The 24,723-nt window shown below is 39.0% G+C and overlaps 2 protein-coding genes and 2 long non-coding RNA genes across 6 annotated transcripts in view; 1 reads left to right on the top strand and 3 right to left on the bottom strand.

Moving 5' to 3' along the window:
- wdr95 (WD40 repeat domain 95) overlaps positions 1 to 11,936 on the bottom strand; it is a 30,470-nt gene extending 18,534 nt beyond the window's left edge. Inside the window, exons 1-12 of the mRNA XM_036150261.1 lie at positions 11,770 to 11,936; positions 11,018 to 11,159; positions 10,079 to 10,102; positions 9,890 to 9,943; positions 9,721 to 9,804; positions 7,622 to 7,687; positions 6,889 to 7,119; positions 6,213 to 6,298; positions 6,033 to 6,125; positions 5,905 to 5,950; positions 5,067 to 5,113; positions 3,705 to 3,822 (exon numbers count right to left, since the gene is read on the bottom strand). Coding sequence (XP_036006154.1) covers positions 3,705 to 3,822; positions 5,067 to 5,113; positions 5,905 to 5,950; positions 6,033 to 6,125; positions 6,213 to 6,298; positions 6,889 to 7,119; positions 7,622 to 7,687; positions 9,721 to 9,804; positions 9,890 to 9,943; positions 10,079 to 10,102; positions 11,018 to 11,159; positions 11,770 to 11,837 — 1,059 coding nt within the window. The 5' untranslated portion in view covers positions 11,838 to 11,936. The remainder of the gene's footprint in view (positions 1 to 3,704; positions 3,823 to 5,066; positions 5,114 to 5,904; positions 5,951 to 6,032; positions 6,126 to 6,212; positions 6,299 to 6,888; positions 7,120 to 7,621; positions 7,688 to 9,720; positions 9,805 to 9,889; positions 9,944 to 10,078; positions 10,103 to 11,017; positions 11,160 to 11,769) is intronic.
- A 1,933-nt stretch (positions 11,937 to 13,869) lies between these two features.
- LOC118566695 lies at positions 13,870 to 15,125 on the bottom strand. The gene is made up of 4 exons (XR_004933234.1): positions 14,955 to 15,125; positions 14,638 to 14,826; positions 14,393 to 14,554; positions 13,870 to 14,298 (listed from the first exon to the last, which is right to left on the bottom strand). It is a non-coding gene; the product is annotated as an uncharacterized LOC118566695 (long non-coding RNA).
- A 58-nt stretch (positions 15,126 to 15,183) lies between these two features.
- On the bottom strand, positions 15,184 to 18,971 carry LOC118566696. 2 transcript variants are annotated; one of them, XR_004933236.1, is made up of 3 exons: positions 18,874 to 18,971; positions 15,441 to 15,531; positions 15,184 to 15,352 (listed from the first exon to the last, which is right to left on the bottom strand). It is a non-coding gene; the product is annotated as an uncharacterized LOC118566696 (long non-coding RNA). The 2 variants fall into 2 exon arrangements; XR_004933235.1 differs by lacking the exon at positions 18,874 to 18,971 and adding an exon at positions 18,402 to 18,520.
- On the top strand, positions 18,555 to 22,867 carry hmgb1b (high mobility group box 1b). 2 transcript variants are annotated; one of them, XM_012852473.3, is made up of 5 exons: positions 18,555 to 18,685; positions 19,831 to 19,986; positions 21,713 to 21,858; positions 21,952 to 22,126; positions 22,276 to 22,865. In XM_012852473.3, the coding sequence occupies exons 2-5, from the start codon at positions 19,840 to 19,842 to the stop codon at positions 22,402 to 22,404; spliced, it is 597 nt and encodes a 198-aa protein (XP_012707927.1). In that variant the 5' UTR covers positions 18,555 to 18,685; positions 19,831 to 19,839; the 3' UTR covers positions 22,405 to 22,865. The 2 variants fall into 2 exon arrangements, with proteins under 2 accessions (XP_012707927.1, XP_021166259.1); XM_021310584.2 differs by lacking the exon at positions 18,555 to 18,685 and adding an exon at positions 19,249 to 19,580 and having other exon boundaries at positions 22,276 to 22,867.
- The last annotated feature ends 1,856 nt before the right edge of the window (positions 22,868 to 24,723 follow it).

The raw sequence follows: 24,723 nt of genomic DNA, 5'->3' as shown, positions 1-24,723 counted from the left end.
AGAACAGGCGTACGAAAACACCAAGGCTCAACAACTCCTGCTGGAACACGACTGGTGTACAGAAACGCCAGGGGAAAACCCGCCGGGGCGTGAGGGAAACACCGGGGCTTGGGGAAGAGAACGCCGGGGCGTGGGGAGAACGCCGGGGCGCCAGGAAGAAGAATGCCGGGGCGCAAAGGGAACGCCGGGGCACAAGGGAAACAGGAATATCTAAAACACCAGGGAACAAGAACGGAGGGCGTACTAACACGCCGAGGAACCGAGAAAAGAGGGCGTCCTAACATGCCGGGGAACCACGAATCAGAGGGCGTCCTAACACGCCGGGAAACCGAAAATCAGAGGGCGTCCTAACACGCTGGGGAACCGAGAATCAGAGGGCGTCCTAACACGCCGGGGAGCACTAAATCTAAACGCCAGGAAAACAAGACCTAAACACCAGGGAACTAGAGGGTGAGCTAGGCAGCAACAGGCCAGGCGCGCCAGAGGGCACAGACAGCGACTTACGCACCGGAGGGCTCTGGCGGCGACCTGCGTGCACTGGGTAGCGACAGGCTGGCGTACCAGAGGGCTCAGCCGGCGACATCGGAGCGCCGGAGGGCTCTGGCAGCGACCTGCATGCGCAGGGCAGCGACAGTCTGGCGCACCAGAGGGCTCAGCCGGCGACATGGGTGCGCCGGAGGGCTCTGGCGGCGACCTGCATGCGCCTAAACAGGGGAACAACACAGATACACTAGGGCAAGACAGAACAAAACAACTACGGAAGGGAACTAAACTAACCTAAACAGGGCAAAACATACAACGAAAACAGGAGAAGGGTGTAGGGACCTAGAAAGCGCAGGGACCTAGAGAACGCAGGGACCTTTAAGAACGCTGGACTCCATCCAACGCAGGAACCCTGATACCTAAATACTAAAGGGGGAAAAATAAAGACAAAACAAAACTAAAATAAAGAAAAAAAACAAATACAGAACAAGACTAGAACTACAGGGCTAGGACAGAAACTACAGAGGCTAGACTGGATTTACAGGGGCTAGACTGAAACTACAGGGGCTAGACAGGGACTACGAAACTACAGGGCTGACGAAACTACAGGGTCTCAAACTGAAAAATCAAAACAAGACTGGTAAACTAGGAAAGGAACCAAAAGCTAAGGCAAAACTATGAAACGAAACAGAACAGGGAGATGAGGGCAAGTACGACTAACTAATGAAAAACTAGATAACTAGAGCTAGAAATCTGTACAGAAGCAAGCAAGAAGTCTAAAATAAAAACTGGAACTCAAAAACAAAACTCAGAAGACTAAGGCGAACCTAGAACACTAAATCAGGGCTATGGCTAAAACAAGAAGACGGAGAACAAAACCCGAACTAGCTGACTAAGAAAACCAAAAACTTGACTACTAAAAAAAAACCCCGAACGACTAGAGTAAACCTGGGACACAAAAACCCGGACAAAACCAACAAAATAAAACACAATACTCAAAAGCAACATAAATCTCAAAAAATCCTAAGTAAAGCAAAATCTAAGGTTGAGCCAAAACAAAAGAACAGAAGGCGGAAATAAATCTTCTAAAACAATAAAAAATATACAAAAAGACTAGAAACTAAAGCAGATCTAGAACACAATACCAAAAAATAACTCTAAACAAAAACCAGAAGGCGCTGGGCAGCAAAGTCTGAATATGCTGGGCAGCAGCAAAAGTTAGCGCTGGGCAGCGACGACGAGGAGCGCCGTCCTTAGTGCTGAGCAGCGGGGAAGGCGGACCAGGAAAACAGAGTCAGAGGCGGGGCGTCGCAACTCTGCGACCCAGGCGAGACGAGACAGAAACGTGGCGTCGCAACACAGCGACCCAGGCAAGATGAATCCAGAAGCGTGGCGTCGCAACTTTGCGACCCAGGCGAGACGAACCGGAGGCGAGGCAGATCCTACCAGCTTCTACACCAGGCTCTGTGCGTGCTCGGGTTCATCCCTTGGCCGGTCCATAATGTTATGATATATTTTTCTGGGATGAACCCGGACACAGCACGCACACACAGAGTCAGTTCTTATGAGTGAGTTTTTATTGAATAGTGTGGAAGATGGATGATTAGACCAGAGTCTTTCAACGGACGGAGGTGAAGGGTGTAGAAGCTGGCTGGCAGGAGGAGTGTGGAGAGACTGACCGGGAGGAACTCTGGAGCCGAGCACTGGAGAGCAGGACATCTGAGCAGAGCCGTGGAGCGCAGAGCATCAGAGCCGAGCAGAGCATCAGAGCCGAGCAGTGGCGAGCAGAACGTCAGAGCCGAGCAGAGACGAGCAGAGCATCAGAGCCGAGCAGAGGCGAGCAGAACGTCAGAGCCGAGCAGTGGCGAGCAGAGCATCAGAGACGAGCAGAGGTGAGCAGAACGTCAGAGCCGAGCAGTGGCGAGCAGAGCATCAGAGCCGAGCAGAGGCGAGCAGAACGTCAGAGCCGAGCAGTGGCGAGCAGAGCTTCAGAGCCGAGCAGTGGCGAGCAGAGCATCAGAGCCGAGCAGAGGCGAGCAGAACCTCAGAGCCGAGTAGTGGAGCACAGGACGTCCGAGCCGTGCAGTGGAGGGCTGAACGAGCAGAACCTCAGAGCCGAGCAGATGCGAGCAGAACCTCAGAGCCGAGCAGTGGAGCACAGGACGTCCGAGCCGTGCAGTGGAGGGCTGAACGTCCGAGCCGAGCGGTGGAGGTCTGAACGTCTGAGCCGAGCGGTAGAGGTCTGAACGTCTGAGCCGAGCGGTGGAGGTCTGAACGTCTGAGCCGAGCGGTAGAGGTCTGAACTTCTGAGCTGAATACTGGAGAAAACAAACTGTCGGAAAGTCTTTGGGCTGACTGTAACAAGACCAGGTGAAAGGAGTCTTCAGGCTGACGGGTACAAACGGAGCTGACAAGAAAAACTGGCAGGGACTGAGCGGGAGTGAACGCTATGGACCGGCGACGGGAACAGAAAGAGGTGAGTCTGATAAAGCGGTGGGAACAGGTGGAAGCAGTTGTGGGTTAATTGCAGCCTGCCAGGTGAAACTGATCAGGCTGCGCAGGAACAAGAGAGAGGGAGAGAGGCTCAGCATGCAGCCAATAAGCTGCATCCTGACAGCCCCATAAACTTTTTCTTCTGATTCTGAAGCTAGAGCCATGTGAATGTTTCAGATTTTTAGTTTCACGTGAAGAGACATGGTTAGCCTGTGGATTACGGCCATGTTGAGCGATGCATCAGCTCTGCACATATACAAGTGGATCTCAATAGTATATCATCAAGAAAGTGAACTTGTGAAAATTGTGTGTTTAAATGTTTATTTATGTCAATTTTGTTAAATATGGCTTACAGCAAATGAAACCCCGAATTTAATTTGTCCAGAAGGTAAGAATACATATAAAATCAATGAAAAAGGCTGTGATTGTCCCTCATGCTTGTGTAACTTTTTCTACAAAACTTTTTCCTTCCACTTAGCTTTTCATTAAGATGCTTGGACGTGCAACTCTAGACAATCTGCTTCTATAGCAACGACTTTCTGAGACTTGCCTTATGCTGATGGGCCCCATTTGTACAAATGTAAAGACAGCAGTTTATCTGGCAATAACATGGTCTACATTTCTGTGTCAAACCATCAAAATGAACAAAAATGATCTATTATCACTTGATCTGAATCAAAAATTTGCTGTCATTGTCTTGTAATGAAAGCGTAGACACAAATCTTTACCTGTGTCACCCAGTCATGATGGACCTTCCACCTGACAAATGTCACGTTTGGAGAGAGCGCAGCATTTTTAATAGCAATATTAGGTACATTTTCATCCTTTGGTAATCTGTTCCATAATCTGTGAAAAGAGAATTTCAGTTTTACTTTCAGGTTTGAAGCTGATCACCTAAGAGACACGGCGGCGCACAGCATAATGCGTGTTTGATTGGTGAGACCTGCAGAGAGGCAAGGTATAATTTTCCATCACATACTGTGTTTGTGTGGACGTGGCAGCATAACGCTTTGCTCTGCTTTTTTTTTTTTTTTATTATCACCGGGTCTCTAATTTACTGCAAAGCCTCAAAATAACTTCTTAGCTGTGGGAGACATGGCGACAGTTAAGCTACTGAGTCAACTTTTAATGGCTCGTTTCAACCGCTGATGAAGACCTTTTGACAGAACCTCAAAGGCTTTGGGAAAAAGCTACAGACTGGATGCATTAACAGTTACCTTAAATCAAATCAAGTCTTGGAGTTCACAGACAAAAGTCAGACATTCAGCATGTTCTCTTAGCAACAGCTAAATAATAAATTGCTCACATTAAGCAGTACTGAAATGATAATTTTTGCTTCAAAAATCGCAGTAACTTGAGAACACAGCAGATTATATCAATATGTAGTTTATCTCTCTTGGCAGATTTTACGTCCAGATTGATATTATATTTAATTATAGAGTATAATGTTTCTATGTTATTAGCACATTTCTGAGTCTTCATATTGGGTGCTTTCAATGACCCTGGTGTTTTCCAACTGCTTACACTCCTAAGATAAAGGAGACTCTGCCTTCAGCTTCATAAACATTGTTTCCAAATAAAGAGGCTAACCCTATACCTTTCTGGAAATAGTTATTTATTTGTATAGTTTTTTTTTTTTTTATTATATCACAGATTCTTCAGTTACCCAAACGTTTTCCTTTGTTTCAGTTCAACTCTAACTGATGCTTTGATGGTCTTTGATGGTCTTCTCTTTCACAATGGAAAAAAAAATCAACAGTAACTGGCTAAGGAAAATGCTTATCAACAAAAAATATTATTTTTTAAGCAGTTGAATCAATTCATTAATGGAGATTGATTCTTAATTGCTTTGTTAAATTATAATCTGTTGATTCTAATGTAGCAGTTTGCATCAAATGTTTCTGCTAGGTACACCTGACCCCGCTTTGACGGCTTTAAAGAATATTTTGCTTAAGAATAACCAAACTCAATACAAATGCAACCTGATACACTGCCTATGTCTCTTATCATTCTCATTACAGAATACAAAATTGTAATGTGGCAAAAATTAATATTAAAATGGTAGTAGATCCTCATAAAAGCAATGTTACCTGAGGGTATCATCAGCAGAGGACAGCAAAAGGATGGTAACACATCCCTGAAACACAAACACAATAATAAATGGTCTCCTGTGCAGACATTGCATTTTTACAGCAGTGTAAAAAACTGTACTGATGGAACAGTAGTATTACTTTAACATGTTTTTTAACGAGTGATTTAACGAGTGATTTAACAAGTAGATTTTTTTTAATTACTAAAGTAGGAGTAAATGCCGATTTGGTGGAAAGACAACTCAAATACTAAGTATCTGTTTAATCATAATGTCTGATTAATTGTTTCAAATGCTATAATCAGAGAGGCAAAAATTTAAAATGATGTCCACATTCTGGTGTTTTCAATTATCATATAATACATTTTTTTAAATTAAATAGCAAGTTTAAGAAATAAAAAATGTATACAAACGTAACGTTTCAAATCTCACAGCATCATAATATAAGGCGTTTAAAAGAAGAACCTACAATTGTTAACAAGTTACTTTGAGTGACTGGAGAAACTGTGTATTCACTTGCCCTCCAAATGGTGCATTACGACAAAACAAATCTTGTTTACATCCAAGAAATCTCTTTTTACTATGAACTGTGTGGATGTTTGCCTGTGATTGGCTAAAACATACTTGGTCATCTCTCAGTGCAGTGAGAGTAGCCAAAACTCGTACTCAAGTACGGATAAAATTATTTTAAAATAATATCACTGAAGTAAATATTGCACAGTAAACCCGGTCTTAAAAGTGTATTTCTCTCCAGAGGGGACTCAGCTAAATACAACTTGTTAATTTACGCCTCTGCGTGTAGGTGATGTAATTAAATTAGGTTTTGAAAAAGAACTTACCTCCATGTCTCCATATAGAAAACAACATTTGTCAGAGCCAATGTAGCTGCAAATAAAAAAAGAACGCAATAAAGAACATTAGCTAGAGAACTGCAGAAGTACTTTCAATGTCTTCTTCTGCAGCTCACCCATAGTCTAAAGTTAAAGGTATTGTTTCCAAGCCACTGATCTGGCAATAAGGCTTCAAAGTAGAAAGTTCATAGAACTGAATCTCTCCATCCCTGAAAAATAAAGTATTCAAGAAAAGTAATAGTGACCCCAGCCTCTCATTTTGAAAGCATTTAGTAAGGTTAATAAGAAGTCGTCACCCTGTTCCGATCATCAACTTTTTGTACTCCGACATCAGAGCGAAATCAGTTACCCACTTTGACCTTCTATTGGCAGGTCCCTCACTCTATGAAAAGGGACAATTTCCTGTGTTAAAATGGCTTTATCAAAATATGGTGAGTTTTGATGAAGAAATTCATGAAGTATCGTACATGTACTGTTCTCAACAACTAAATTTACCAGCTTCATGAAAAGGACAAATCACTTATCATATTGTATTTGACTCATAGTATATATTGTTTTTTAAATGTAGCCAGAATTTTTGGATACTTTGCTGCTGGTATAACAAATTATTTTCATTAAGCCCACATTTCTGTCGGAAGCTTTTTGTATTGGTCTGATGTAATATTCTATGCTTTCATTAGTCGTAAGCAGATAATCATCATAATTAACAGAAATGAAGGCTTGAACACATCCGTCGGTCTGCAGTTAATCTATTTAATGTGTTTCACTTAAGGAATTGAGTTACTTTAATAAATCAACTTTTCAATAAAATTCTAATGGGTCTGTATATTCTCCTGTCTAATGGCTTTTTGCTCTGTAATATGTTGTTTTGCCTCCTATTTCTTAAGATTGTTTTAAGAATAGGTTAAAAAAATTACATGACTTAATGAATGAATGAACATTTCAGCTAAATTTCTAAAAGATAGCACATACAAACATGAGCTTGGTCCTCTGAGGGTCAAGTTTAGGACTCCACTCACACACGAACCCATCCTCTCTCACTGTTAACACGGTGCCATCATGAAGGGAGTGGATGTTGACTATGGGAACGCCATGACCACATTCGCTCATGGTGGCTGGCAAATTAAACGCCACCTTCTTGGTGCGTCTCACAGTTTCTTCCTTTGCTTTGTGCTGCTCAAGCAGATAATTGGAGAAATCCGCCTGAATCACAAATGACATTCCTGCCTGTTAGAGATGATCATTTTAATCAAGTCAAACCTTTGTAAATAATAATAATAATAATAATAATAATAATAATAATAATAATAATAATAATAATTATTATTATTATTATTATTATTATTATTATTATTATTATTATTATTATAAAATAAGGGTCAACTTGTTTATATCAAAGCATGTGGAGATTAATTTAGGTACTTCTTAAATTGTTTTTACTTTTACATGTCTAACAAAGTATAGTGAAAATCCATCAATGTAGGTTGTAGGTTTATTGGACCAATAGAAGCTATTCAAAGGCTTTCGTATAAAGTAAACTTGACACTACAAAGACAGCTATATCCCACAGTACTATGCTGATTTCTGTTCCAGATACCCTTGATTAATAAAGCCTGGGTAAAATATTGTTGCTAAGATTTCTACAGATTCTTTTTCTTATCAGGCGTGCTCCATTACACTCAAACACAACGTGAATATAACTCACCCATGAAATCCTTCCTTGATCTGAGTAATCAATCTTTTTAAACAAACTATGAATCTGTCCATTGCTCTGTAAAATACAGAAATGAAAAAAGAAAATAAGCGATTTTCCTTCTTCTAAATTTACAGTGCCTTGATTCAACCACACATTTTTATGTGAGAGGCCAACACAAACTAATGCATGATTATCAAATGGAAAGAAAAATATGGTTTTCAATTCTTTACAAATAATAATCTGAAAAGTTTGATGCGCATCTGTATTCAGCCCATTTATTTAAAAATTTTAACCTGTTATAATCCTCAGGTGTTTGAGTTTTTCGGCATCAATTATGTATGTTTTTTTTCTGCATTTTGATATTGTTTATATTTTCACGCTGGCATTTTAGTTAATTCCTTGTGCATACCTTCTTAGTCTATTCTTTTTTTCAATTTGAGTTATTTCTGTAAGATCTCGTTAAGATTTCTTCCTAGGTTTGCCTTACTTTTCCATTCTGCTCTTCTGGGTTAATTAGTCTCCCTCCCTCAGCTCCTCCACCTCCCTCCTGCCTCAGCTGTTCCTCATTTTCACCTCATTGCTCCCTCCTACTCTCAATATATTTCTTCACACTTCTGACAATATTTAAACTCTTTGGTTTACACTCACTGATGGATTCTTGTTCATTCTGTCACGTACTCCGGTTCTCCGTCTTCTCATCCTCTTTCCCTGTCCGTGGCATATTTCCTGTTCTCTTTGTGCCATTTGTAGGTTTTACTGTTTGCTATTAAATTCTTGAATCTGTCAGGTTTCCCGTGGTTCCTCTTTGTAGTTTGGTCCTTCCCCAAGCACACCAATCACCACAGAACCACCTTTCATTGCATTTAAAGTGGCTGTCTTTTGAAGACATGTCCCCACCACAATTTTATCCATGGAGACAGATTTTCTTTCTCTCGTTTCAAAAGTGCTCAAGCTTGTATCGTGAGTATCTGAACAGCAATTTCCAAGACTCAACAAAAAGTCAGCGATAAATTCAGGTATGCGCCATTCTAACAAATGAACGCGCTCTGATCTAAACCATTCCATTCTACTACAGACTGTATTTTTTCAGGTTATTCTGCTGCTGGAAAATTAACTTCCACCTCAGCCTAAAGTCTTCTGCCATCTTCAACACATTTCCATCCCAAGATTACACAGCATTTAGCTATAACTATACCTTTCCATCAATTCTTACAATTGTCCCTGACCGTGATTAAGAAAGGTCTTCCCACATGATGCTTTGTGTTTTACTGTGGGGATGGTGTGTGCATTTTTAGTTTTCTGCCACAAATAGAATTTAGAATGCAAGCCAGTTTTGGTCTCATCTGAACTGAGCACATTCCCCACATCTGTGTCCCCTTCATGGCCTTTGGCAACTGAGATTTATTTAGGGCTACTTTCAATCAGAGCTTCTGTTGATCGCTGCAACTCTTCCAGAGTTACCCTAGGGCATCTTGCGGCTTCTCTGATTAATGCTAAGTCCATGCCTTAATCGGATTGCTGTTGTAAAATACTCTCCTTTTGTCAGATGGATTAGACAGTGATCAGTGAGATTTCCAAAGCTCACCATGTTGTTTCATAACCTAAGTCAGCTTTTAATTTTTCTCTAACTTTGTCCCTAACTTGTCTGGTGTGTTACTTGATCTTTATTATGCTGTTTGTACACTAATGGGCCGTTACAAACCTTGGAGGGCTTAACAGAACCACACCATTTATACTGCGATTAAATGACACACTGGTGGTCCCTAGTTATGGGTTTGGTGACTTCTGAAGGCAACTGGTTGCCCTAGATTTCTTTAGGAGTATCAAGTTAAAAACAAATACTGAAAACAAATGCACACATCAGTTTTCTGTTTTTTTTTTCTTTCATAAAGAGTTTTGAAAATCACATCTGCTTCACAGTTACGTGCTATTTTGTTTTGATGGTTAAGTACCGGTTCTAACATGATAAAACTTAAAAAAGTGTTATTATCAATAAAAGGTTTGCCAGGCACTATATGCAAAGACTTTCCAAAAAGACTGCAAAAAAAAAAAAAAAACATTCAGATTTGAGAATACGTTTAAATTATTTTAAAAAAATTATATCTTACCATGTTAGTCACTTCAAAGCACTTTTTCAGAATATATCCAAAATTCTCTACATCAGTGTATCCTCTCCCACTCGCATCAGATTCCTTTGTACAAAAAACAGTTTTAAAAAAGACATTTCTCGCACCAACTTTGCAGCTGGATTTTAAAAGGTAAATTTTTTCCAATTACCTCAAGTGCAAATTTCATTTTTTGGAGATTATCTAATGATATCTTTCCATTGATCTTGAAATGAAAAGAGAAACAGAATTGGAAAAAAAAATCATTAAAATTAAAGACATAACTTCATGAAGTACTTTAGGCACTTAGATGAATGCTTTTAGTTAGATGTCTGTTTTAGGTCCGCACAAATCCACTCACCAGACAGTTCATAAAGTTGGAGGGCTAAAAGAAGAAACAAATGATTTAATTTTGAGAATGAAAATCAGCAGATAACAGGCTATGCTCTTTGAGTTTACAACTCTTGTAAGTTTTTCAGTGGTTTCCTAGCAACTGGTCCTTCATCCTGGAAGCTGTTTGATCTACCATTAATAAATAACAGGGATAAACAGCTTAATTACTCAAGGATGTAACTAGAGCTGAAGTTTCCCTACGGTATTCCCTGAATTTGTAAGATAACTGTTTAATCAGTCAGAGTGATGGAAATGGTGAGAGCATTCGCATAACCTCCACTGCTTTCCAAATCCCTTCATAAGAGATGCATAACTTTGAACTCCTGAGCCTGCTCCTCTTAATCTGTTATGGCACATTGCTTGCTACATTAAGCAGGAGAGTGTGACTGACATCTGCAATGGAAACCCGGCAATTTGAGCCTGGGCACTGGCAACCGGGCCTCTTGCATCATTTTATCATTCCTGTCAGCTCAGAAGCTCAAATTAGAATTTCCTGAGAAACTTTGTATGCAGTTGGCTCAACTACAGCTTGAGATGCTTTGGGGCTCTGGGAAGATTGCCCTGCCTGATGTACAGTCAGACTGTTTGTAAACTGATCATGAACTTTATTTATGTAAATTAGCAAAGCATCACTTTCTGATAGCTTAGACCGAGCAGGCTAATTGAAGCGCCACAGCACACTAGTGACATCTGCTGGTTGAATGTTGCAGCTCTGCAAAAGGAGGTTCATATGAGGACTGAGTGATGGTAATACCAGCACTAGATAATTAGCAAAACGTCCGAGATGGACACATTCACATACATTTGACCATTTCAAAACTGTACCTCAAAATTGTAAGTTGGAAAAAGTACTGATCTGACCTTCTCCATGTGTGACAAAATTCCTTCCATTATTTTGTTTCAATACCTGTCGCTCCTGCCATTCTGGGTCCTTGTTGTCCTCACCAACACCCAAATGTTGAGGGGCTAAAAAGTCCTTTGCTTTTTCAGGCCAACCCACAGATGCTTTCTTTATTCTCTGCGCCGTGCCTTCCAGTTCAGCGAGGATGCTGCAGGATTTCACATTATGATCAGATGTGTGTTTGTATCTTTTGATAAATTTGCTATATGGCACTTCTCTGAAGTAGACAAAAGAAGTTCACGACAGCAGTCTGTGTGGTTTCAAACATTTTTGAGGACGTTGAGTCTCATAATCATCATTGTATTTAACATTATAAATATATGGCAAAAGTGTTCAAACTCCTTACAGCTTTTCCCATTTTGGGTTACTGCCAGAAAGTTTTGAGTTTCTGGCTGTAACATGAGTGATCGAGAGGTAAAAAAAAACTTTGCATGAAACTGTCATTACAATTCTCAGGGGACCAAACTTCCTGCAACGGTGCTTATTGCTTTACAAACCATGACAACAGTAAACATTTCCTTAGAATTAAACAGAAGCAAAATACGGCCTCAATTTCATTCTTTTCATCTCACAGCTATATATATATATATATATATATATATATATATATATATATATATATATATATATATATATATATTAATATATAGATAGATAGATAGATAGATAGATAGATAGATAGATAGATAGATAGATAGATATAGATACACATAAAGATTCTCACATGGGATCTACAATATCATGAGAATGAGGAATACCTGGTCTTGTGGTTGCTTTCTAATCTTCCTGAAGCTGATGAAGGGCGAACGTTTTTCTCCAGTGGCATTCTTGAATTTTTTTTCCTTTATGTCTAATGGTATCTAAAACCTAAGGGATTTGAAATGCCTTTTGTCTATCCACCAAGACAGATAGATCTCTCCATTGGTCTACCTGACACTGGCTCTAGCGTTACACTTGAGCAGCACAGGTGGTAGATGGTAACCAAGAAACCAAATGTGACAACTGAAACCACAAAACATGGCATCTCTTTAACAGAGAGAGCAATAGTTACCATCATGCTTCATGTGGTTAACAAACTAATGATATATTGAACAACTTAATGTGAAAAAAAATGTTATACCATGTATATTTAACAAGCTTTCTTACAACCAGGCAGTTCATGTTTAAAACATAGCTAAAATGCCTTGTAGGCAATCAAAACAGTTTCTTTGAATAAAAAAAACAGCTGTTAATGCTGAGAAAAACAAAACCTTTTTTAAAAAATAAAAATCTAATACTTTGACACAACCAAACGACAGAATAAGGGAAATTTGGAAAAATATCTTCACATAAGATGCAGACACATCACTCATGTCACACTATTTACATGTGCTATATGGAGTCTCTTAAAGAAGTGCTCATCAAGTTTTTTTTCATTATTTTTTTTTTTACTTCACATTACAAACAAAGCAAAAACATATTTGAAAAGTCTTTTGTTCTGTGCATTCACTCCTCCCTACCAATAAGTTGAAAAAATACCTTTTATTCCAGTTGCAGCTACAAGTACCGGTATTTTATAGCATAACACTGCCAGCTTTATAACATATTCCATCAATGGCTTTCTTTTTTCCACTCTGTTTGAGAGGGACACTTCTAATAATTGCCCTGTGTGAACACATTCTCTCATCTGAGCTGTGGATCTTTGCAGCTGCTCCACAGTGGCCGTGTGTTTACTGCTCTTCTCGGCCGACTTGTCAGTTTTGGCTCACACAGCTGCAAACCAAGACATGGTTTGCTGCTGGGACATACTCTTTCCATTTTCAGACGGTGAATTGAACGATTCTATTTGAGATGTTCAAAGCCTGGGGTATTGTTTTGTAACCTTAGCCTGTATAAGATGTCTCTACAACTTTATCTCCAACCTGTTTGCCATGTTCTCTGTCTTCATGATGCTGTTGGTTTACCATCATTGCAACGGGTTGCATTTTGTTTTATATGACTTGGGATCTGTCTGTCAGATTTGACTGAATTGACGTTTTGTGAAGTGCCTTGAGTCTAAAGACATTTACTAGGTCGGCTTTCTATCACCTGAAGAACATTTCCAGGATAAAAGGACGAATGTCTCAGCAGGATCTGGAAAAACTAATCCATGCGTTTATATTTAGAATAATTGATTACTGCAACAGTGTTTTCACAGGTCTGCCTAAAAAGTGGATCAGACAGCTGCAGCTGATCCAGAACGCTGCTGCCCGCATCCTCACTAAGACTAAGAAAGTAGAGAACATCACCCCAGTTCTGAAGTCCTTACACTGGCTCCCTGTATCTCAGAGAATAGACTTTAAAATACTTCTGTTAGTCTATAAATCCCTGAATGGCTTAGCACCTAAATACATCACAGACTTGTTATCAATGTATCAACCATCCAGACCACTCAGGTCTTCTGGGTCCAGCCTACTCCGCATACCTAGAACAAGAACTAAACATGGAGAAGCAGCATTTAGTTCCTATGCTTCACTTATCTGGAACAAACTTCCAGAAAACTGTAAAAGTGAGAAAAGCCTGAATTCTTTTAAATCAAGATTAAAAACTTTTTTTTTTTTTTTTAGGATTGGCTTCGACTGTTCTAATTAAACTGTTTTACTGAAACATCATTAGTTAAACTTTGTAGTCCAACTGTTTTCAATGTTTGCTTTTAGCTTCTATTCTCCCATGTTCTATTTGGTTTCTACATATTATTCCTTCTTGCTTTTATTCTGTTTTATATTTTTCCTATATTTTAATCATGTAAAGCACTTTGCACTGTCTCTGTACTGAAATGTGCTATACAAGTAAATTTACCTTGTCTTGCCTTAAGAGGACATGTATTGTGAATTGGCGCTATATAAACAAAACTGAACTGAATTGAATTTATGGGTATTAGAGTAAAAGAAACAGAATACAAATTGCACATTACAGTATTTATTCATTGAGGTACTGTATAAGCTCTCCATTTCACAAATGTGTTACTTTGTGTCAGTATTGCAAAGAATAGCAATAACAACATTAAAGTTTGAGGTTTGAATGTAACAAAATGTTAAAAGGTTTAGGCAGGTTTAGGTTTCTGTTCATACAGTTGAAATAAAGAAATATTCCTAAAAAATGAACACGCAGAGATAATAAATTTCCTACTAAGGTTCACAAAGGTCCGGGCCAGCTGGATGTCCAAACTGGTGACTGGGGGTTCTGCAAAACAGCAGCAAGTTCCTTCGTTTTACCCTGATTTCCTGAACAAGTGTTTTTACCTAAAGCTGCTTTCCCAGTTTCCTGTCCTGCAAATTCAAGAAAGAAATCCAAATGTAAGAAAACATTCTATGAAAATCTGTGACTTGTTAAAATGAGTCAAGGAACGAGAATCATGCTAACCCTCATCATGTAAGATTGTTTTTAACTGCTGAGTCTCATGGGGTCGCAGAGCCTTTATGTCAGGCGGGAGATAGTTGACGCTATTTCCAAAAAACCTGTCATAGGTTGTCTGGTTTGTGCCCCTCTGCTGAGTGTGGACATGTCTTTGAATAACTGTTGGAACTGCAGTGCAAATTATTGATCAGGATAGAAGCATAAAACACAGAACCAATGTTCATGTGTAGTAGTTTTTGAGAATACGCTACCTATGCCACGGCAGAGAGCTCTCTGATCCATGTTGCTGTGTTGGTAAATGTTTGGCAAAAGTTCAGGCTTTTGCTTCGGCGGCCGATAACTGGCTCTCATCTCGGTGTCAGCAGGAAGAGACTCCCGTTTCTGAAGCTTGATGCGCAGAGCCGCAAGCTTTTCATCTTGTTTATTATTTTCATCAGGTCCTGTCAAAGAAGTGGTGTGGAAAAACAAAAGAAAATGAGCTAATAATTACAGAGGTAGGACGTTAATTTTGAGCGTCCATATTTTCTGTAGTTACTTCTACATGCTCAAGACAGATCAAACCCCATACTTTGAGATGATCCTTTGAAGTCACGTGTGTAGATGGAGCAGTACTGCGCGCCTAAGGCCTTACAAATCTCCCCATCACATGGGACCCCTTTCTGAGGAGAGGCGGCTGAACAGCAAGGAGTATCTCTCGGAAACCTCCAGACAATAAATCCCTTTGAGAAAACACAGCTTATTTTAAAGGCTATGCAAATATTTAATCTAATCAAAACTGAGGCTAGCACGGTCTAAATACAGACCTGACTGGGATGTGGGTTGTTTCTCCAGTGTCCCGAGGCTGTTCCTGTGCAAATGCGGTTCGGTTTACACTGCGGCTTCCAGTAATACTCCTCATTATATACAGTTGAGCCAAGAGGTCCAGGATGTGAAGAAGAGTCTTTAAATGTGGTTGAGACCGGGTGCCTATGTGTACATTAACATGAAGTAAGCATATAAAAGCAAACAAGCTCTTGGCATTAATTCTAAATTTAGGGGTAATGTCATCAATTACTTATGTAACAAGATTTCTGGAGCCGAGGTTGGTTGGTAGACAAACTGTCTTCTGTGAGATGTTTCATATGGATTCCACCATTGTTTGCGTTCTATGAACAAAAAAATAAGTTTTATTAATCAAGATAATAACACAAACACAATTCTGTAAGGACAAAAATTAAAAACAAAGAAATGTTGGCATATCAAAAACAGAGGTTTGTTAACCAATGTCTTCTCCTGCTCCTGGCGTCTGCAACCTGTACAGTCCAAATAACCATTTTTGCTCTTAGTCCAGATAAATGAAACTTAGAGCCTCAAATGGTGAGTGACCTTTTGAGAAGAAACAACTTATCCCTTTTGATAAATATCTACTATAGGAAACAAGTTGTCATTTTAAAGAACCACTTTTTCTCTACTTTTAGGTTTTACAGAAAAATATATATGTTTTTTTGTTTTGTTTTTTTTACAAAAAGAGGATGGATACATTTTCTTCTATGGGATGTGATACTGTGGAAAATGATGTAAAAATTGTGTTCTCCTTGCAGAACTACATGATGAACTATCATGCTGCTTTTTGCTTCCTTGCATTGGCTTTCAGACTATTTTAGCAATAATTTTTAAAAACGTTTTATTATATTTTAAGACTCTAAGAGCAAAGGCATCACAATCTTTCAAAGATCGTTTGAACACTCAAACATCAACCAGACCTTGAAGATGTTCAAACTAACTTTCCCAGGTTACCAGATCCAGGCAGCAGCCAAAGGGGGTGGGGTATTTTGAGTCTATGCTCCAATGTTCAGGAATGGTCCAACACTTAAGGTAACATTTGCCCGGGAATGCAAAATAAAAAAATGAATAAAATAAAAACATCTGAAAACATCTCTGTACAATGGTTTTATTTCCAGGCAGAGCATTACACTGCAGCATGTTTCTCATTGACTTGATTTCCTACACACTGATTTAATGTGTTAATCAATTTAACACACTGTTCACTTTTGGCATATCTTTTTGTTATATTGTTCAATAATTCATTTTATTTTATTGTGCTAAAGTTTCTTTTAAATATTTAGCCTGTACATTCGGTGCAACCTATGTTGCATTGAATGTGCTCTATGAATGAATAACTAAAGCTGTATCTGTTGTATACAACAGCAATAATGAAACATTTCATCATAGCTTATGATAGAGACCCAACAAAATACATCATTTACAACATTTTTCTTTTTTCAATTCAAAGCTTTCTTTTGTCAAAAGAATCAACTGATCCTTGCAGATATGTGGCTTAACATTACCTTTGGCTGCCATTAGTCATCACAGTTTAGAGCGGTCTCCATGTACTTTTGCAATTTTATGATCCAGGATTAAGCCTTAAATGTAAAAGTCCAACAAGACGTGTGAAAGCCCTGTTGTTATCAAGAGCTTTAACCACCAAATGGCTGCTGGGTGCTGCTCCATAGGGGAGATGTTAAATTATTAATTAAACACAACCACGGCTGTGTTATTGTGTGTGGTATGGGCACAGAGAGAAGTTGCTTAAATTACAAAAGTGATTGAATTATTTTCCTACTGAGAATAATAAAGGCAACCTTTTATGGCAAAGTACTGTATGAAACTGATTGTTACCAACACCATGGTCACAAAACATTTTTCAACCAACTCTTGCATTTCAAAATGCATCTTGAAACACGTTGGTCACCGGAATCTGGCAAGTTAATGTTTGACTGAGCCTGAGTGGTAACTTGCTGCCTGGAAACATAACATTTCATCTTTTCCTAACCGGTGCATGTGCCATTTGTGAGCTCTACTGGGTTGTGCTGACATATACTCTCTTCAGTGTGAAACCAGTTACTGAGGTTACCAAGATCCTGTGTAGGGCACAGTTCTAATTAATGAATGAATGTTTTTTTTAAAAAAAAAAAAAAAAACAGATTTAAGCTTTTTTTTCTCTCTCAAATATCAAATTGATCACAACTTAAATTGTATGTGTATTTAATAAAAAAAAAATAATGGTTGTAACCTACAAACTGTCTTGTAAAATAATATATCAGATACGCTGTAAATTATTTTTGTTAGGGTAACTGTATAAATACCTCTACCTTATAACCTGGTTAAATTTAATATATTTGTTGATCTTCATTGATAGTGAAGGAGATATTAATACATTGATTGGAAGATTCAACTTCCAAGTTTTCCAGAAAGTAGAAAATAGATGTTTTTATTATTTCTTAAAGAGATATGAGGCTATCAGGTCAATGCTCCATTGTAAATCTGCAACAAAAAATATCTAATTGGTGGATCTCTACTTGTAGGTCCATTCATTAATCTTACAAACTTTTAAACTGGGCTTTAGATATTTTCTTATGAAAAACTATCAAATTTAATAAAAAGCTGTTTGTTTGGTTTTTTACTGAAAGAAATCAGAGACATAGTCTTAAAAAGGATATTAACTTATCTTACAGTAAGAAGAAGAAAAACAAATGTCAGTACGTCCATGTTCTTTCCAAATGGCGTTTGCCGTTATACAATACACTTAGAGCAATTTCATAAAAGGTTATTAATAAACGTTAATATGCTTAATTATTTAATTATTTAAATTATTGAACTTCTGATATTCTTCAGATATTATATCTGATATTATATTAGTAATATAAAAATATTACCTAGATAAAATAAAAAGTTAAAAAATAAGATACAATTCTATTTCTCAATACCAAGTAAGTACTAAGTATACTATTTGCTGATACCAATCTGTGAAATAAATGGTAAATTCAAAGAATTGACGTTTTTACAAAAAATAATAGTGAATTCTTCACTAATTATTATTATTATTTTCATAATTAGTTCTATTTTGGTTTTACCATCATTATTTTATTACTAGTAGACCTGCTTCCTGTTTTTTTATTTTATGTATTCATTTTCTTCAGTAATGGTCCTAGTTATGTTGTAACAACAACACCAAGCACTTCACAGCAAACTTCACCGTGCGTGATTTGCCGTTCTCATGCCCCCGCAGACAGTCGCCGACGGGACACTCAAACTTCAAGTTTAGCGCCATCGTCCCGTCTCGTTTTGGGCAGCCAACCGCGCCACAACCGGGACTCGGGCAGCGAGTGTCCAATAAGATATCTAAGAAGTTGGCGGCAGCCAATGTCCGACAGCCGGAGCCGAACACACCGGATAAACACGGGAATCCTCGTAGGCGAAAGACCGCGCACTCACGGTGCTTCTCGCCCCATTGTTTGAGAGGTACAACTGGCCGACGGGGTAAGCGTCCACAGCCGCGGCGCCAAGCTCTCCGGCTGGCTTGTGCTCTAGCTTTGCTTTGTGTTTGTCCTTTCTGCGTGTTTGGCTGTGGGCTGAGCTGGACGGGGCGCTAACCCACTACCAAACTGGTTAATGATGCTCATTTCCCTACGTAGACGCCCCGGGCTCCGCCGTTAGCCGCTACTTACGAAACAACGGACGACTTAACCGGCGGTAGATTTAGAAGTTACTCGTTCGGGGATAGCAGCGTCACCTCGCGCGCAAGCAGCTGACAGAGAGGAGGGCTCCCCTGTTATGCTAGCACCACCGCGTTAGCCTGGTAACGGTAGCTGCTGCTGCTGCTACGTTTAAAGCTAAGGCTAGCTGCTGGCTGGAGGTTAGCGCTGAGTGGTGCTGAGGCAGCCCGCCTGCGTTGAGACAGCCGGAGCATCTCTCTCCGACACTATGCCTACTTAAAACAAAGCAAACAACAACAAAAAAAAAACTACACTTTAATGCTAACAAAAATCCCAGAGTAAAACGCAAACGTTAGTTACAGTGACGTAGAAGAGGAAATAAAAAAAAAAGTGTTTCTAGAAACAAGACGCCTGCGCCTTTTTAATCAGTCTAATCAGCCATTTTAATGATCGCCTCATAAAATGAGCACTCCCCGCCTAGCTAGTTAGCTCGGAGCTAACGCTAAAAAGCAAGAGGACACAAAAGCGAGAGCGGAGCCATAATGGCTAACGGCTAGCGGGCGGTCAGAGGAGGCGGAGGCCTTCGCTAATGTATTCATTTACGCGCTGTGAAGCCCAGCTCACAGGGATCGCCGCCACCAGGAGAGGACTTCAAACATATTGCAGCTACCAGTTTTCACCTGGTTACAACTATAACACTGTGGATGCCCAAAGCTGCAGTAAGGAGAAGCAGGCTGTTGATTAGAGAACTGTAATGTTGGCCCTTCATGCAGAGGCTCATCAGTCACCCCTCCTCCTGCTCCTCCCATCCTCCCTGTTTAAACAATAGATGGGACTGACAAAGCCAGGGACGCAGTTGAGCAAGGGAGGGATTTGCATATTATCGCTGCTGTTATATGACTCAACTTTGATGCATATTTTTCCTGTCTGTTTTTTTTTTTTCCTGTTTTTTTTTTTTTTTTTTCCCAGTAAGTCAAGATGGTGAAGGATCCAAAAAAGCCCCGAGGCAAAATGTCCTCATACGCCTACTTTGTTCAAACGTGCAGAGAGGAGCATAAAAAGAAGCATCCCGATGCATCCGTCAACTTTTCAGAGTTCTCCAAGAAATGCTCTGAGAGATGGAAGGTAAACATTACTACTGCGCTGAGCAGAGGTTTTTGCAGAGTATTTCTAACTCACTGATTCTTGTAAGGCTCTGCTGTTAAAGTCTTAATGCTTTTCCACAGAACATATCTCATTTACAGGGAAGTCTTTTTTTTTTTCCTAATAGGTGTCGAACTGTTTTCAGACATATACTGAAAAAAAGTCCAATTGCCTCCTATTTAAGCCTGTTTGCCCTTGCCACGACTCGGATAACTGAGAATTTGATTCCTGCCTGCGGTCCTTTCCTGCATGTCTTCCCCCTCTCTCAGCTCCCTTTCTGTCAGTCTTACTTTCGATTAAAAAAGCCACCAGTGCTACAAAAAAAAAAAAAAAAAACTTGCACAGATGAATCTATATTTTTTTTTTCATATTGATACAGACAAATCCAAGCACTTTGAAGGAAAGTCACAATCACCCAGCTGCCCTCACAAACACGCACAGATTCATGCAGCGTTACACCGATTGGACTGGGATTGGCTGCCTTGTCCAAGAGCAGAGCAATGTGTCCCAAGCGTGGAAGCTTGAATTAACCCAACAACTTTCCTAATGAAAGTTAAATTTGCTGTTTGTGTTAGATACATTTTTATTTAATTATTTGCTTTCTCTTTATATTCTATTGGAATGATTAATGGGCTTGTCACGGTTGGCATTACCAATTGTGTATTGATATTTCCAAAAGGCTCAGAATTTTTCCAAGTCCAGCATGTACAGTAATAAAAAATGGAACTGATATATTAAAAATATTAAAATAGAGCAACTTTCCTGTAGTATGTTCAGCTTCCTGCTATGTGCTGCGGTCGTAACTCCCTCTAAGCATCCTGAATCAACACCCAACATGCAATGGTCGTATATTACAGTTTATTTCTGGACCATTCTTACTGTTTTTGCGCTAGACCTGTCTGCCAACACCTCACTGATGCTGAAAATATTAGGGCTGGGTATCATCTAAGATGAGCTGATTCAATACGATTCTCGATTCATAGCTCAGCTTGATTTGAGTTGACTCCAATATCAATATTTATTACTTTCAAATTAATGCTCAAAGTCATTCGATCACCAAAACCAGCTAAATATTATATGTATACTCAATTTATTGAACACTGATATATTAACAGGAAAATAAAATGCATTTAGTTCAATACATTTAACTTATCACAGAAACCAAAAATGTGACCAAACATCTGATTTTAGGGACGAAGGCGCTTCTAAAATCCTGTCGGCCATTCCGCAAATTTGTCTCACTTGCACTTCCTCGCTGTGAACAGTAATGGTGCGCTTAATAACGCCCCCTAGGGGTTGGGAGGTATATCGATATTGAAAGCCAGAATATCGATATTAAATCATTTTTAATAACATCGATATTAATCTTTGTATCGATTTTTATGCATAGCCCTTGAAAATACCCTGGTCTTTTTACATCAGGAACAACGTGCGCAGAAAAGAGTGTTGTTAAGTAGCCTGGTAACGTCTGGTGTGGCGCATTCAGCTGAAAGCATAAAGGATCCAATTTTTTTTTTATTTTTTTCCAACCGTGTGATCACTTATCAGAGCAGGTGAGGTGTAAAATTGTCCAATTCTGGTCAACTGTCAAGTTCTCCGTATCTTCTTGAAAGGCCTAGTAATCTGAAACAGTTCAATTAGAACATCAAGCTTGTTACAATTGTGTTCGGCATTGTAGATGTTCTTTCTCTGTCCCTCTCTGCCGCAGACGATGTCGCCAAAGGAGAAGGGGAAGTTTGAAGATATGGCTAAACAGGACAAGCTACGCTATGAGAGGGAAATGAAGAACTACGTGCCCCCTAAGGGCCAGAAGAAGAAGCGATTCAAGGACCCAAATGCCCCTAAGAGACCACCGTATGTACCTTTTTTTTTAAATTAAAATTGTTTTTTTATTCCATTAAACTGCTATTACAACGATTAATCCCCCTACGCCTACGCCCCCCACAGGTCTGCATTCTTCCTGTTCTGTGCCGACTTTCGCCCCAAGGTAAAGGGGGAGACCCCTGGGCTTTCCATCGGGGACACGGCTAAGAAGCTCGGAGAGATGTGGAACGGCTCGTCTGCGGAAGAAAAGCAGCCGTACGAAAAGAAGGCTGCCAAGCTGAAGGAGAAATATGACAAGGTGAGTGGCTACTATGTACTTCTAGAGAGTCCTGTTCAAATATGACTACTGTGTTTCTATATTTTCAGTAAGATTCTGAGTTAGTTTTAGTTACTGATGCAGAAAATTCACTGGTGTAGCTAAAACAAATTTTGTCCTACTCTCCACAGGATATTGTGGCGTACCGCACGAAGGGCAGAGTGGACTCAGTACCAGCTGCAGCAGCCAATGACGACGATGAGGAAGAAGAGGAGGGAGACGAGGAGGAGGAAGAGGAGGAAGATGAGGATGATGAGTAAATCTCATAAGGATGGGACCTGAAGATTTTGTTTATGCCATGTAATCCCAATGTACTCAGTTCGCCATCTTGAATCACAAGTCAAATTGAACAAGATCATGTGTATATTTAATGTTTTTATGATGTACAGTGTTAAACTCCTTTTTTTGTAAAGTTAACACTACATATCCTAAGTTTGGGAATTTTCTAGTGGTAGTTCTGTATTCCTGCCATATTATATAACTATTTAGAAAGACTACACATCAGTATGGAACTAAGTAGTCTTTAGGTGTTACAACTCAAAAATGAGATTGGTGAGTTGTTTGTGTACCTTTTTTTTTTTTTTGTTTGTTTTTTTGTTTTATTTTGAAAATTATTTTTTTATGTGCTGTCCCAGTGTCTTTTTATTCTTTGAATACCACTCTAATATCAAATGCAGCTGTTGACATTAAAGAATGTCTTCAATAAATGTTTCTTTTTTAAGATGTTTATTTCTCTTCTTTAACAGCTACCAAAAACCAAACGTGTATTTTCACTAAACCTCTGCCTTTTAGGTATATTTATGGTAATAGTTGGACATTTAACGTCAGAATAAAGAATAAATAGAGTTTTTACAAAATATGTCACTTAGAGAACGGAAGCGCTCAATAATGGTGAGAGTTTCATTTTCTTTACATATAAAAAAAATCCCATTTCAGTGACTTTAGTTTTCTAAATCTTGACGGGCAACAGGATTGTTTCACTTGCAATTTTTTTGGATTATGTCAACAAAACAAAATCAAACACATCTCTGTGGGCATTGTTTAATTGGCTGAAGGATACGGTTTATTTGAGTGTAGTTTTACACAGAAGATAAAACGTTCACGTTTATAGTTGATGAAATGAACAGAGGTTCCTATAAGCTTGGATCCTGTGTAGGAAAATCATTGTTCTCACCAACCTTGACAATATGGCTGCCTTGTTAAAAAAGAATAGTCACGGTTGTGATAAATTCTCTTGTACAAACATTTACGAACTTCATAAGACATGTTTCTACAAAGTTTGAAAGCATAAAACCCAAATAAATACACACTTTTTATTGCTAGTAGTCATTAGATCTGTCATTGAACGCATGAATTTCAACTCTTCCTGGTTTCCTGAGTTGGAACAGGTACATGTTTTTTTGTTTTATCTGATGTTATTAGCTCAAGAGAGACTGTCATCGAGCATTTTGAAACACAAGGCTGCTAAACAGACCAAAAAAGTCACCAAAATACATCATATTTAAAATCATATTAATCTCATCAAGTAGATGATACACAAAAATGGTATAGGCATCTGTACATCAAATTTATCAAGTTTCCAGTATCAATTACGTATAATGCATGTGATAAAGTGATGTATTTGATTCAGTGTCCCTCCCATCCAAGTTTTGACTGACCAACATCTTTTGATTACCACTAAAAGGAGTCTCAAATACCACCCATGCTATTTGTAACGGTGTCTGAGAACCACAAAGCTACAGTAACAAAACCACCCTGTGTTGGATTTATTTCTACTTTTTAAAGCATTTTGAAATCCTTTGTCCAGAAGGTGGCGTTTCAATGAAGTTACCGCTTCTGTTTTTGAAATGTGAAACAAATCCATTGTGCATCAAAGTGTTCAACCAACAGTTTTTATACCTAGACAGCAAGAAATACTGTTGCGTGGGACAGACACTGGTTAGGACTTTGTAGGAACTTTTACAAACGAGACATTTTTTCATTGAATATATATATATATATATTTTTACATTTTTTGTTCAAAACTACTCCCCAGAGCACGATCCATGCCTTAATTGATCCGTAAGTAGCTGAACAGAAGCAAACACACTTTATTTTCCCCTTAAGGAATGCTATTATATTGTTCTTGTTGAATCAACCCTACATTCCAAGCAAGAATGCATCACCCACACCCACCTCCAACCCCACCCCACCCGACTGTGACATTTTAAAGTTAAGTGAAGTACATCTAATTCAGTCTGCTCAGAGACAAAAAAAAAAAAAAAAAAGAAGTGATAGTACTTCTTGTGTTATGTGTTTCTCCCTCCTCTTAAAGTAATGTCCTGGTTTTGAGTTCCCACTTGCAAGTAACAGGAGACAAAAATCTTTCTGTCACAGTGACCACAGTCACTTAGAAGGGATTCAAATGTCTTTTTATTGGACTCTGCTCAGCAGAACTGCAAAGAAGTTGGCTTTTCCCAGGAGTGTTTGCAAGTAAGGAGGTCAATGTCCTTTTTTTTTCTGGAGTCTTAGAAACACTAATCCTGAATGTAGGGCCTTTTTGGTCAGATCCATATTGCTCAAGGTTTTGCTATTACAAA

Source organism: Fundulus heteroclitus, chromosome 18 (assembly GCF_011125445.2).
Source record: "Fundulus heteroclitus isolate FHET01 chromosome 18, MU-UCD_Fhet_4.1, whole genome shotgun sequence".
Taxonomy (NCBI): Eukaryota; Metazoa; Chordata; class Actinopteri; order Cyprinodontiformes; family Fundulidae; genus Fundulus; species Fundulus heteroclitus.
Note: the sequence above shows the minus strand (reverse complement) of the source record. Positions and strands in the feature narration are given on the sequence as shown.